This window comes from Neopsephotus bourkii, unplaced genomic scaffold (genome assembly GCF_033783945.1).
Source record: "Neopsephotus bourkii isolate Nb327-2 ecotype Australia unplaced genomic scaffold, CSIRO-AGI_Nbou_v1 NB_663, whole genome shotgun sequence".
NCBI lineage: Eukaryota > Metazoa > Chordata > Aves > Psittaciformes > Psittacidae > Neopsephotus > Neopsephotus bourkii.
In genome coordinates, this window is record NW_026901162.1 from 1,307,223 (window position 1) to 1,322,238 (window position 15,016).

General features: G+C 40.5%; 2 protein-coding genes across 10 annotated transcripts in view; both read left to right on the forward strand.

Annotated features, from left to right (window-relative positions):
* Positions 1 to 12,721, forward strand: part of FNDC3A (fibronectin type III domain containing 3A) — a 116,601-nt gene extending 103,880 nt beyond the window's left edge. For all 9 annotated transcript variants that reach the window (XM_061353101.1, XM_061353100.1, XM_061353108.1 and 6 more), the window contains 7 exons: positions 846 to 959; positions 3,125 to 3,274; positions 3,359 to 3,642; positions 5,051 to 5,260; positions 6,641 to 6,807; positions 7,393 to 7,520; positions 10,221 to 12,721. In XM_061353101.1, coding sequence (XP_061209085.1) covers positions 846 to 959; positions 3,125 to 3,274; positions 3,359 to 3,642; positions 5,051 to 5,260; positions 6,641 to 6,807; positions 7,393 to 7,520; positions 10,221 to 10,532 — 1,365 coding nt within the window. In that variant the 3' untranslated portion in view covers positions 10,533 to 12,721. The remainder of the gene's footprint in view (positions 1 to 845; positions 960 to 3,124; positions 3,275 to 3,358; positions 3,643 to 5,050; positions 5,261 to 6,640; positions 6,808 to 7,392; positions 7,521 to 10,220) is intronic.
* On the forward strand, positions 12,332 to 14,195 carry MLNR (motilin receptor). Its single transcript, XM_061353175.1, is given in 7 exon segments — positions 12,332 to 12,343; positions 12,822 to 13,078; positions 13,080 to 13,162; positions 13,165 to 13,218; positions 13,221 to 13,286; positions 13,289 to 13,371; positions 13,373 to 14,195. Coding segments are annotated over 7 exon segments (729 nt in total). The 3' UTR covers positions 13,547 to 14,195.
* Positions 14,196 to 15,016: the final 821 nt, after the last annotated feature.

Below are 15,016 nucleotides of genomic sequence, written 5' to 3' on the forward strand. Positions count from 1 at the left end.
TGACAGCATTGGGAAATGGTTAGAAAATGATAAGTACTTTATCAAAGCATTGTTGCAACTTTAATGTTCTCATGTGAAGTAAGGTGGTAAATTATTTTCTGTATACAGCTTTGTAAATTGATCTTTATTTTTACCACTGTTGGTGTTCTAGAGCATAGTTATTAGCATTTCGTAGCTCTTTTTTGTATATTTAGTTTAACTTCTGAGTACATGTTCTATCAGTTACAAGACTATTTTCTCTCTTTGGAGTATTAAATGTGTTTAAATCAACGGTTGCTGTAGAGCAAGCTCTATTTAATTATGTTTCCAAAGTCGTTATTTGAAGACAGAGAGGCAGGCAGGGCTGCTTGCATTTGTTCCATAACGTTCTCTTCATAAGGACTCTCAAAACCTCTTAAGGCTGTAACTTAAGGCTTTAAAGCATTGACCTCACTTCTTACCCACCCTCTACTAAGAGTGGTTTATAGCTCAAGCATTTTTTTAATTCTTTATTTCTTTGAGATAGATATAAATAGGCAATTACAAATGGTGTGATTTACAGTGCAGCCATCACAAAATTTCAAAATAAGGATTTGGATGTCACTTTCCTGTTTTGTTTGAGAGTTTGAAATGTCAAATTTATTCTGATTGCATTTGCTGTAGAGAAGATTCTTGAGCTGTTTTGGAGAACAGTCAAATACTCAAATCCTGAATCCATATTCCACAAATATTTATTTTATAAGCAAGTAATGCAAAGTTCCAGTATTATATTCTGTGATTCTGTGTCCCAACTATGGTAAACTCTTAACTTAAAAAGTAGTAATTTTATTTTTACAATTTATTTCTATCAATTCCTTTTTTAACAGTTCGGACTTTACTCAGAAAAATGTGAAATAACTACAGCACCTGGACCACCAGATCAGTGCAGGCCCCCTCAAGTGGCATGCAGATCTGCTGCATGTGCTCAGGTGTCATGGGAGGTAAGAATGCCATGTTGGACCTATCTTAACATGATTGTCTTCTACATTTTCAACATTAAAAGCTTAAGTCTGTATTCTAGTCACATTTTTAAACATACTTAACTGATTATCTGATACTTGGTAGGTAAAACCTTAGTCATTCATCATACCATTATACATGACAGCTGTAAGTTGTTATATATATACCTGCAGATATATACCTGTCATATATGTACCTACAGATCTCAAGCCTGCAGGTACTTGAGATCTTTGTGCTTTTAAGAATTTTACCATAACTGCAGCACTGCATTTCTGAGTGGTGCAGGCTCTTTAATGTACTTATCTTTCCTCAGAGCTAATATATACACATATTACAATTGATTATTCTGCGTTTGCTGGTTTTATAAGATGATTTAGTTTTATATTACTACATCAGAAATAATGCAGCAAAAGTCTCTTATAAACCCGTATTATTTAGAGATTTGATTAAAAAGATGCAGTAGATAAAAAATAAACTTGTAGAAAGGAAGAATCTGTCTGGCAGTACTGTTTAAACACAGCTTTTCAGGGGCTTGAGATGGAGTGGAGTATCTGAGTTACAGAACTGTACAGAGAAAAACCCAAAAGATTCAACTATATTACCTGGAAGGTAGAATTGATGTTTCCTAATGGAAACACACCTGATGGGTGTGACAGAGGAGCTCTCCTTTAATGTCTATAAGGCAAAACCTTTTGAATCTCTCACAATGTTCAGGTAGGATTAATTTGACCAATGTTAGATGTCTGTTTTATACAATCACAGAGTATGTAAGGTGCGAGTGGAGTTCTAGATGTCATTTATTTCAGCCTTCTGGTCAAAGCAGAGCTAACTTCAAATTCAAGTCAGGTTTCTCAGGGCCTTGTCCCATCAAGTTTAACTTATCTCTAAAGATTAAGATTCTGCAGCCTCATGAAGCTGCCTCTGGCCATGTAAAGCTGCCTCCGGCCAAAGTCTCAAGCTGCAGAATTTTTTTTTCCTTTATGTCTACTCAAAATATCCTTTAGTACAAGTCATGACTCTTGCTTCTTGTCTTGCCATTGTGCCACTTCCAAGAATTTGTCATCATCTTCTTTGTACCCTACCAGTAAGTAATTCAAGGCAGCAATAAGATCTCCCATTCACTGGTCATGTTGATACCAAATAATCTTTACCTTTGTTCTTCATTGCAGTTCCCTTTAGTGGCCTTTTATTTGGCTTACACCATTATGTCAATGTCTGTCTTATATTGGGGAGCCCAAGATGGAGCACAGCACTAAAGATGCAGTCTCACAAGTGCTGAGTAGAGGGGAGTCATTACTCCTTTTAGCCTTCTTGCTGTTCATTTGCTGATACAGCCAGTACATAGTTTGCCTTCATCACACACATATTGCTGACTCACATGCAACTTTCTCACCAGAACACATGGGTTCTTTTGGTGGAGTTGCTCCTCAGCCAGTACTGTTCTGTCCCAGGTTCAGGACTTTGTGTTTGCCTTTGTCTTAGTTGAACTTCCAGAAGTTTGTATCACATCCTGCCTGTGGAAGTTCCTCTGGTAGCTGTACCTTCAGTGTATCAAGTGCTGCCCCTCCTTTTGTTGTCATCCCTGCATTTTTTTACTTGTATTTTCCTGCTGCTGTTAAGGTGAACTCTGTTCGATCTACAGCAGCAACAGTGGTAACATTATGAAATGACCCCATCATCACTGACAGCTGCACAGCCATCCACAGCTGCATTAGTTTTCTTACCAAACACATCTTGTGAGTGAGAGAAGTGGAGTCCGTATCAGTCACAGCTCAGGAACATCGAATGTCATCCTTTGAAATGTTTGTATTCAGTCACCTGCACATAGCTTAGTGCTGAAAGTAGCAAATACTTGACTTTCAAGAGAAGGGTAAAATAAAAAACATGCTTTTGAGGAACTATTTTCTACAGCTTGGTATGATTGCTGTCTCTGAGTATTTAATCCAAAACAGCAGCAGCATTTTTCTTCTGTTTTCTTTATAAGCTAAGAAATTTTCTGTTGGGGTATTTAAATTAAAAATCAGCAAAGAAATGGAAGGATAAAATCTATGGAAAAGACCATACACATGTGATGAGTTCGGTTGATTTGGGGTTTTTTTTTTTGGTCAGTGAATTTAATTTCTAACTATTTATATCCATTTTAAAGGTTCCAGTGAGTAATGGAGCTGATGTCACGGAGTATCGCCTGGAATGGGGTGGTGTGGAAGGATGCATGCAGATGTCCTATTGCGGGCCTGGGCTCAGCTGTGAAATGAAAGGGCTTTTGCCTGCCACTATTTACTATTGCAGGGTTCAGGTAAAGACTTGAAACTATTGTTAGTGAAATCTGGGAAAGGGAATTGGCCCTCCCATAAAAATGTGGTCTCCTTTGCCTTTGCAGGCAGTGAATGTCGCAGGTGCAGGCCCTTTCAGTGAAGTAGTGGCATGTATGACTCCAGCCTCTGTACCTGCAGTTGTGACTTATCTTCAGGGACTAAGTGAAGATGAAGTTGAAAGTCCACACTATTCTCCTTCCACATGCCTTGCTATAAGCTGGGAAGAACCTTGTGACCACGGATCTGAAATCCTTGGCTACAGCATAGACTTTGGAGATAAGCAACCAATAACTGTTGGGAAAGTTCTGAACTATTTTATAGATGGCTTACAGCCAGATACTACCTACAGGTATGCCCTGCACAGCTACTTGACAGCCTTACAAGTATTTAACATTAATGCTGGCAATTTGAAGAGCCACTGCTCTCTGTGTCAACAAACTATAAAAAACAGGAGCTTCTATTGCAGAGATAGTTCTTTGCAAAGGCCAGGTTGGATAGGGCTTTGAGTAGCCTGGTCTAGTGAAAGGTGTCCCCTCCACTAGGGACCATCTTCCATCTTGTTCCGTTTAGTTCCAGCCCCGAGGGAATGGGGTTGGAGCTGAACGATCTCTAAGGCCCCTTCCAACCCAAACCATTCTGTGATTCTATTCTAAGATTCTACTCACAGAAGTGCTTTTATAGAATACACTTGCCAATTCTCTGTGCAAATAAAACATTGCATATATTAACCTTAGTTCTGTGCTATAATACATTATCATAATGTTAAATATTACTATAGTGAAGGAGAAATATTTATTCATAAGCCTGCACACATTTGTGTTTCAATATTTTGAAACTGTGTGATTGACAGTTGCACAATGTAATTACTGTGATTACTTTTTTTCAGTTACCTAGATACAGTTACCTAGATGTTTTAGACAAGCAAACGTTCATTGGCATATTGAGATTAGCTCACCTTGTTCTCTGTGGCTACCTGTGAGATATGCAGAGAGCCTCAGATTTCTGTTTTCTGCTATTTTTAGAAATTAATTTATTAGCTAATCCTTTTAATTCTTACTTGTGTGAACCTAATGCCAGCATTGTTTTACATGGACTAGCCAAAAAATAATCCCGGAATTTTGAGTTCTACAAACCCCTCAGCCATGTGTCTTTTGATTTTTAGTTTCCCTCTCTCCCTTTCAAAGCAGAACCAAGTTAGCTTGTGTTTGCAGCACCCAGAGATGCGTTATTAGTGAAAAGAGAAAGAGAGGTGGCTGAGCACCATGACTTTATCATCACACAAATCGGATCCATTCCAGAATGCACGTAAAACTTCCCTGTAGTCATCCTTGAGCTCGCCTGATATAATAGCCAAAGATAAAGATTCATTTCTTTTGGAGGTGGGGTTTTTTTCACCTTCCCTCATCTTTCCAATATGGCTATCAAAAATTTTGGTACAAAGCCTGCAGGGTCAGGAAGCTGGACTGCTCTTGAAGTGGCTGATAGAGCTTTTGTGTCTTTCCACTGATGTGAATGATGCAGATATGCTAACAAATGTTTACTTTGGGTCAATCTAGCTCCTTAAACAGTGGCAAGAAAAGTGACACTCCTGCATACTCATGACAGCCTGTCAAACCATAATATTGATAAAGGTCTTCACTGTAGGAAATACCATCTATTTGGTACCATTGTTCTCTCTTGAATGTGAATGATGGAAATGACCATTATTTTTTAGAATCTAATTTCAAGTTGATTTATTCTCTCTTTTAAAATACCAGAGTACGGATTCAAGCCCTGAACAGTCTCGGAGCAGGTCCTTTCAGCCACACCATAAAACTGAAAACAAAGCCTCTTCCTCCAGATCCACCTCGACTGGAATGTGCTGCATACAGTTCTCAGACTCTCAAGTTGAAGTGGGGAGAGGGAACTGCAAAAGCACTAACTGACTCCATTCAGTACCACCTTCAAATGGAGGATAAGAACGGAAGGTTGGTTTTGGGATCCTTTTAATCTGCCCTGTGCCACTGTGGTCTGATGCTTGGGAGATGGCAGCAAAGGGCAAAATTCTATATGCTTTGCTGAATTTACCACAGACATAGAAGAACATCTTACCTGGCAAGGCCAGAAGGGCTCTAATGTTCCATGCTGGGAAGTACAAGATCAAAAACTTCATAGTTTTTATTTATAATTCAATATGAAGAGTTTAATGAAATGTTTCATACCAGCACTCTTTTCTCTCTCACATTTGGTCAAGTATTTTGTCAAAGTATCAAGTCTAATCAGTCTTGTGGATTTTATATACTTAATATTGGAAGGGGTGAATTCTTTACTCTCTGTTGTCTGTATATGCACTTATTTATAGTGGAAATTAAACTCATATAGTACAATGTATTATTTTAAGGGATCCTTTCTCTCATGTTAAATTGGAACGTAAGCTGAGATGGTACAGCAAAGTACCCTTGCCTGAATGGTAAAATGAACAGTAGTGCCACACTGTGTACTGCATCTGGATCTCTGAGTAGCTTTAGCTTGAAAGCAGTACAAGACATCTACTAGGTGAATTTGCTCTGCAGTGAGGAAAAGAAATTAGACTCTTAACTGGAAAGAAATTCATGACCATTACCAGAGACTAGGTCATGTTCAAGTACCATCTGTTTTAAATGTAAAAGAGAAGAAGTAGAAGATAACCTCTGCAGGAATTGATGAACTTGTGCTGTGTCCTGGGGATACCAAAATTGAAAATTGAATGACAGCTGCCATGATCAGTCTGTGTAAGAATTATAACATGAAGGAGAGTGGCCGGTCTGCAAAGCTCCTACAATAGCACTTGGTGTGTGCTGCAAGCGTGATTCTGGCCTCCTGTGCAGGTCTGAGTGAGCTTCATCAGTCACCCATCTCTGACAACGATGTGCAAGAGCGGTTGGATCTATAACCCCTTCTTAGTAGTAAGGGAGAGTTGCAAAGGAGCAAAAAGCTAAGATCTCATTACCAGATTTTGAAAAGCTAAAGATGATGGGGAACTAGATGGTCAAAAGCAGTGTACGCAGCTTGCTGAAAGAGAGAGCTGCTGTCCTTTCCCATTGGTTCAGGTGCAGAAGGGTTTCTGAAGATGCTCAGGATAATTTTTGCCCACACACAATCTGTAGTACTCTTTATGTAAAAGAGATTTTTGTTTCAAAGACATGAGAAATAAAAACTTGGCCCTGGAAAAACAGCTTATTGTTGTGTAGTAATGCCAGAACACCGTTTAATCCTGCAATAAATATTTCTGTGCTTCTCATTAGATTCTGAGAAACTATGGGAATAGATTTCAACACTAAACTGTAGAGTCTTTGAAAGTCTGTCTAAGCTACTCTTTCTGTTTCCAGGTTTGTATCCTTATACAGAGGACCATGTCATACATACAAAGTACAAAGGCTCAGTGAGTCAACATCATACAAATTTTGTATTCAGGCATGTAATGAAGCTGGTGAAGGTCCCCTTTCTCAAGAATATGTTTTCACTACTCCCAAATCTGTTCCAGCTGCCTTGAAAGGTAAAGGTGCTTCTTTCTTCATGTGGGGGATGAGGGGATGACAAGTTGGTTTTAGTGTTGTGTTGTATGTGTGGTATTTAAGATGCTAAGCCCTTTTCCAGATGCAGGTAGGGACAGTAAGGAAATGTTCATTCATTGCCTAAAGCTTCTAAAATATTTGCTCAAAAAATGGGAGACTTGGAACTTAATGAGTTCTTTGACGCAGGAAGGTTTTTTTGTTAGAATCCTTGCTTAGCAGGAGAGAGTGACCAGGCTGTTATAGTAAGGTGAGGTGAAAATTCTTCCTACCACGTTTAGTATAATTTTAAGCATAGCACCTATGGGTTGGTTGGGGTTCTTTTTCATGTAATATACACGTGCAGTGCTTTCTGTTGGATTATATATAAACAAGCAATAGAGACCTGTGTGAATTGTTAGTTGTTGTTCCAGAAAATGTTGCAGGAAGAGCATATTTGAATCTGAATCTTTTGTTTCTCTGAGACAAGATAGCAGATAGAAGATAGGATTTCACAAGTGGTCGGAATGTAACAGTGTTAGGTGATTGGGAAAGCAGAGCTCACTTTCACCTCTGTTTGCTCCCTTCAGCACCAAGAATAGAGAGGATAAATGATCACACTTGTGAGATCACGTGGGAGGTTCTGCAGCCCATGAAGGGTGATCCCGTTATCTACTGTCTTCAGGTCATGGTGGGAAAAGACTCGGAATTCAAACAGGTATGATGTGCTTCAGTTACTGTATTTTAATTCCGTTAGTATTTGTGGTAACTAGTTTAGATTATAGATTGTCATATAGATATATGACAATACGGTTTTAGGCACCATGCTAACTTTCTGTTACTAAGTAATAAAAGGTAGTATCTTAAAACCATTGTCATAGAGAAAAAAGATGTAAGGAATATAAACACTGCACTAAATTGCACCTCACCTCAGGTGGTGAAGGAATTTCAGGAAACTGAAGAAAAGAAAACATCCACCCAATGGTACCAAAATGAGACTTGTGAGAAAAAGGTCAAAGGGCTCCCTGCACCAAAAACTGTCTGAAGGCAGTAAGCAGTATTAAGAAGTTTTGACTTTGACAGAGTCATACTTCTGTACAGAGAACTGCAGGCAGGAAAGAGCCCCTGCTTATGCAGTGTAGACATTCAGCTGTAGGGAAACTTTTAATGTAATTCAGTCATTAGTTTTTTACCATAGGACCATTTCAGTAGTAGGGCATGCTGTGTTACTATAAGGGTCAAGCAGTGGTGAGTGTGTTTTAATTTCAGGTTTGATTATCCAAAGATACAGCTGGGAACCCAAGCTAAACTATGTCTGTATTTCAAAGAGGATGGGCAGTGCTAATTTTGCTTCCCTATAAACTGCCTGATAATTGACATGAAATCCAGCTTGAAAACTGTTTTACACTGTTAAGCAATCAGGTTTCCTTCCAGAAAGGAAACACAATTCTAGTTTATTATAATTTTATTACAGGTCAGTACTAAGTAAGTTTTACCTGTGCTTTGGTAGATTATATGCCTTAATATTTTCATAATTCATAACTTCTGGTGTAGTGCTATGTCTGTTGTGTCCCTTTGTTAAATTTTTCAGTAAAAAATGAACCATACTCCAAGGTATTTGTTACCTTGCCGTGTGGATATTCTTTATCATAACTTTAAAATTGGAAATGCAGTATGAAATCTGTAACTGAAGTATGGTCAGTGCTGCTTCTTGACATGGAGTCAAATCAGGCTGTGATCAGCAATGTGCATTGCCAGATGAGCTGGACAAGAAACTGAAGGTTACTCTTTAAGCCTGGAAATAACAGAGTAGGCTGAGGTGCATGATTCCTTTTTGCTCTCCAGAGCAGCTCAGCACAGTACATTAAAATAAAATGAGGAGATAAGTTTGCAAAACCTAAAATTGGAACAGTCAAGAAGTAAACACCATCTAAGTGGCCTTTAAGATACTTAGACATGATGGTAACAGTTTTCTTTGTGAACAGAAAAAAAGTCCTGTAAGTTCACTCCAAGCTGTTTACTACCACTTCCCTGCCTAAACTTCACTCTCCTCTCCCTGCTGATCCATCAGCCAAGTTGCTCATGCGTTGCTCCCTACATGATTAAGACAAAATAAGTTAGTAATCTACTGTTTGAGCCATATACATCAGTCAAGCTTTTCAGGGGGTTAGGAAGTGACCCTATAAAAACTATAGTAAACACATTTGAGGGGAGGGCAATTTCCTGCAAGGCACTGGGGACAAGTAGCTGTGGCCAGTCACCCATGCCTACTCTAAATAGGCTGTGTGTGTCTGTGCTGTTTGCTCGCTACCAAACACATGATACAAATGAGCAGAATTAGAGAAAGCTGCACTCCCAATGACCTGCCCTGTCTCAGGGTGAGAACCATTTCCTGAGAGAAAGGGAAGTCTCAAGGTTGTAGGTTCCAGTAAAGCTTAGCTGCCTTGGCTGTCAGAGGGCTTTCTAAGTCTGTGAGGAGCCACAGGCACAGCAAGAGCTCTTCATACAGCAAAATCAGAAGAGATTTCCTGCTTCTTTCATTGAATGGTTGGTAATTTGCATTTGCGAAATACTGTCTAAAGGATGATAACTGCAAGGAAAACTTCTGCATGATGGGGTATTTCTGTATCCTGATAATGAGGTGTGAAGGGGTTTAAAGAGAGAAATCAATGCACTGCCCACCTAATAGCTCAGTACCTACTGATACACCTGTAAACGGAAAATCGGCCCTACATGGGGATGGGATTTCATTGGATTCTACAGGACTTGATGTAGCTGCAAATTAATAAATTTGAAAAAACAGCATTTAGATTTCATTGAATTAGGCACTCAGTGTGAACTCACGTTAACCAGACAACTGGGAGACCCTTGGAGAACACCCTGACAAGTCATCTATGTCTTAGGATCTGATGAAATTGAGAATCACAGAGAAGACTCCTTAGAGCTTTCCTGAAACAGTGTTTACTGGGATAAGTTAATAGTATTTTGAACACAGGATACTGTAGCTACAATAAAGTATGTCGCATTGGATTAAGACTTAATGTAGTAGCTTGATACAGAGTTAATTACCTAAAATCCTCTGATGGAATATTGTACATTACATCCCATGGCTTAGTATTTACACTGGAAGTGGTCAGTAAACCAACACCAGATCTTCTAACAGTTAATTCAGCATGTTCTCACCATGCTGTAGAAGCTCTTGTAGTACTTTGCCTGGGCTTCAGCAAAGGGACTGGAGCCTTTACCTGGCATTTAAATTACACTTGTGAGCTTTTTGTCCATTTTCTTTTGCATGGGTGAAAACACTGGTGAGGAGTCCCCCTTTTTACAGTTACTTCCCCCATAAATAAACCATAGAGAGATGTGTATGTAGGATGTTTTTATTAGATTTATCTATTTGTTTTATCTTTAATGCCAGATTTATAAGGGTCCGGACTGGTCATTCCGATACACGGGCCTCCAGCTGAACTGTGAATACCGTTTCCGCGCATGTGCCATTCGTCAGTGCCAAGAGATAGGAGGTCACCAGGACCTGATAGGCCCCTACAGTGCCCCAGTGCTATTCATCTCTCAGAGGACTGAACCACCGGCAAGCACCAAGGACACTGTGCAAACCACAAGGACACAATGGTCACAGAGCGACCAAGTGTGCGCTGCTGTCATCCTTGCACTTTTTGCTATCTTTTCCATTCTGATTGCTGTTATCATTCAGTACTTTGTAATAAAGTGAAGAAGAGAGGTTTATTTTAGAACACTGCCCATTACATTTTACTTTCTCATAATCTAAAAGTAATTCTGTTCTCTTGCTTTTACAAAAAAGAAAAAACAGGCATTTAGCACCGGCATTGGGACTGATGCAAACCTTTCTGGCCACTTTAAAATGCTTACCGGTAGGTATAGGCTGACATGTTATTAGAATGCAAGCCACAGAAATACAATCTTTTCTTTAATATGCCTTCTTGCAGTACAAACTCTGTATGGGGCAGGCAAGGTGCATTTAACGACAAGGGTTTGACCAGTAAACGTCAGTGTAAGAATGGTTTCCTGACCCACACTTGTTGTAAGGGTTGCTACTGTCACAGGGAAGAATGTGTGATCGCATTGAAAACTTACACTAACAAACTTGTGCTGTATACAATATTAATCTGATGCTGTGAAAGCAATTTAGCGCTGTATTTCTACCTCCTCATTTGTCTTAATTATTTGGGAAGCAGGATTTATGCTGAAACACAGAAGGGGCTTTTCTCAGGCAGCAAATAATAAACTGGATGGAAGAGTATGCATGAAGGAAGCTTCTTACTGATAAATGTGGAGTTCTTCACTGCAAGTAGATGTTTTCGAAAGACTACAAGGGGATGGCACAAGTGGTTTATCTTGCCCCCAGGATTTGATGTTTACTTACAAAAATGCCTCTTTTGCTTCTCAAAAATAGAGAAGGGAGAGTGTGAGAGAACTTCTTAGACTTCCTACTTTAATTGAAAAACACATTTCCAAAGTTGACCTTTGATTGGATGCAGTTTATACAGATGTCTGTGCCCTCTGATTTTGGCTAGTTAATAGGTTTTTGAGATAAAATTCATCATTGAACTTTTGCTGTTTCCCCAACATCCACTTGCCATATCCACCAGAATCAAGCACTGCCTTTTATTTTTTGTTTTCTCTCTCTCTTTCTTTCTTTCTCTCTCTTTCTTTGGGGCACCAAATCAGAAGATGAAGCATAGTAATTTGCACCAGAAAACTTAAAAGCTGCTTTTTTCTTGAGATCCTAATGTTTAATGTAATGTCTCTTTGGATACTGTACCAAATCGTTGATTGCATGTAGTTAATGTTGCATTAGAGCACTTTGCAATTGCATAACTCATCATTGTTTTGTGAGCTTGCGTTTGTGAGTTCTTGAATGACCAGACTGAATTTTATCAAGTATCCCATTGAACATCTCGCTGGATGTCAACGATTGCCAGTGACACAAAGCTTGTAGTGAAACTATCTTTAAAAGAAAAAAAAATCCTTGTCTCATCACACTTACGTTATTTGTTACACACTTTGTAATTAGCTACTCTTAATTTATTTGAGTTACGAGATAGTGAATCATTAATGACTTCTAGTTGTGTTCAGTTTAGCATTTTTAATGGTATTAAACACTTCTGTTGGTCTTAATAATAATAAAAAAGGAACCTCTGTCTTGTGCTTTGAAGATCTCTGAAGAATTTCTCTTATATTAGAACGGGCATGTATTGTAACTGTTTATACGTCCAATGATCTGTGCTGTAGAATAATGTTGCTGAGTTTCGTTACCTTTAAAACAACAAAAGAGAAGAAATGGCGAAGAACTCGGCCTCCTCGTGGCGAGAGTGCTCTGTCTTTAAGATGTACTGTATGTTTACACTTTATTTCCAATCTGTCATTTGTACGTATAGGCTGATACCTTCCCACAGGATAACTGATGTTTTCTAGAACCTTCTTCAAAGTGCCATGTTTGGCAGTGCAAATGAGGTTGCGTGTAAGAGCCCAGAGATTTCTTACGGTTGAATGTCTAAAACGGTAAGATTTGTTACTACAGTTAATCTGCAGTGACTTCTGTTTTTCATAGTAAAATTCAAATGAGCTCCTATTTTTGATAGTCATTTAATAGTGTATTTGCCATTTGAGCCTCAGTGCATATTGCTGCACTGAAGACAGTTTTTAATGTAATCTTAATTTTACCTCATATACTGTACATTCCAAAAATAAATTAAGAGAAAAAGAAAAAAACTCTAAACTTTTTAAAATGTTATAGATACACTACCAAACATATCACTTTACAATTGTACAACGTCGGACTCCATGAAGACGAACCTGTATAGTCTGATAGAAAATAACATAAACTATGTAGCAAAGTATCTTTAAAACTCTGTGGAAAATAAAAGTATCATTCTTTTTTGTGGTGGTTGCTCTGTGCTTTGGCGTGTATCACTGCCGCTGAAGCACACTCTCATTCCGAGGCGCCTGCCCTTGGCTGGGCCAGGGCTGATGGTGGCAGCTCCCAAGGCAGTGGGACCACAGGGAGGGGTGGTGGGTGCAGGGGCTGAGGCTGCTCCTTGGGTGTTGGTGGGCACTGAGGTGGCCGTGTCCCCTGGTGGTGTGTGGGGTGGTGGTGAGAGCAGCAGCGAGGGTGAGCCACAACGAGCGGCTGTGTTTGGCACTGTTGGTGTGGGTGCTCATCCCCATCATTGCTGTCTGCCTGGGGCTCCTCATGGTAGGCATGGTGGGTGTCCCAGCAGTGCTGGGCATCCATGCTGTCACAACATGAAGACACCACCAACCTCTGCCCAAGCAGCATGGCTGTCTCAGACTTGCTCACCCTACTGGGGCTGTCCATGGATTCCATGGCCCCTGGCCCTGGCCCTTCATGCAGCTGCTGTGCTGCCCCTACCTCTGTGGGGCTACACCTGTGTCCCCCACATCACTGCCATCACCATGCAGCATTACGTCACCATCTGCTTCCCCTCGAGGCCAAGGTGGTTGTCACCAACCATCAAGTAAAGGCCGCCAACGGCATCCTCTGGGCCTTCACCTTCCTCTCTACCAGCCCCTTTCTTCTTCCTGGTCAGTGTGGAGCAGCCTGACAACCACACTGACTTCAGCCATGACTGCAAGCACACGCCACAGGCCATAGATCCCAGCCTGCTGGCCACCATGTTCTGGGGCACTCACATCTGCCTCAGTGTCCTCCTACGGTTTCACCAGCGGGGAACTGTGGTCTAGAGGCCCACACTCCTGCACAGGGTAGGGATGGTGCAGGGGAACATCCCAGCCAAGCTACCAAGCCCTCCAGTGCTCCGAGGGACCGCTGCAGCAGGGATTTTGCTCCCTCACAGCTAAGGCTTCACCTGGTGTAGCACTGCACATCAGCAGTGTGACTGCTGTCACAGGAACAGCCCTTTCTGAACTTCACCAGGCAGAACTGAGTATGAGGGAGTTTGCAGCTCCAGAGAGACTGAGGTAACATCAACCACCTCCTCCAGTGGGCACTTCTAGGCCCTACACTTCTGCTGCTGAAAAAGGAGGTTGATTTTCTTAGTGTCTTTCATAGCTCTCCAAGGAATAAATCCACTGGTTGCCCATGCAGGTTGAAAACCAGCAGCTTAACCCTTATGAGCCGTTGGCAGAAAAACCACCCAATACCAAAGCGCTTCCTGCTGATGTAGGATGCTGTTAATTTTTAGTTCATTTTCTTAGTCCTCAGTTCATTAACATAGTGTCAGGCTCTGGGACATTAGAGATCATAGCCTGATCTGGGGCTTTAAACTTTGTAAACAATGACCAATTGGAAGAAAAAAGGAAAGAGAAGAAACGAACAAAGAAATCCAACTATTGATTAATAAGCATACAACAAAATGCCCTGGTCCTTACTTTTCCCTGCCTTTCATGAAGGTTTTACATGCTACATGGGAGACTTATTTTACCAAGGATGTAATCAGCTTAACATCAGTGTAGAAAAACAGAAAGAAACAATAAGCTCAAGAGAGTACCTTTTGCTAAGGTAGTTGAGGATTTACACTGGAGTAGGCACAAGGTTTTCCATCAGAAACACATGTATCAAATAAGGTCTCTTATATATGCCAGCAACTAATTGCCTGTATCTGTAAGAGTTCAGATATTCCTGTCACTTCCTCATCACCGCAGTGTTTGGTAAATGTTAGCAGCATGTCCCCACTGCCTCATGGTCTGGACTGTGCTTACAGGAGCAACACTGGTGGTATGTCCGTGCTTGCCCTCTGTTAACCCTTGTTAATTAGCATGTCTGTGCTTCAAAGATGTAACGATGGCAATTACTGTATGCTGGAGCTCCATGCAATGGTGTTTGCTACCACGGGAAGGCAGAACTCAGCATCCAGCTCAGACATCTCAAGACAGCAAAGTTGAACCTGAGCCTTCTCTGGGTTTTAGAAACCCCACCAGTTCTCTACTTAACAATCCACAGCTCTGAGTCACTGGATACAAAAAAAGAAGACAGAAAAACCCCTAGCTCATTGCACACACATTAACCTTTCTTCTTTGGCTTCGTACTGGGCAAGCCCAGCTGTCTGCAGGGCTTGGCTTGGGATGCTTTTGCTGGGGAGGAGAGTGTCATTAAAATGTTATAATGAAAAAAGAGCTGGTATTTTCTGTTTGAGCAAGTTACTTTTAACAGCAATCCTAGTAAATGTATGCAGACTGAGGAGGAAAAAAGCT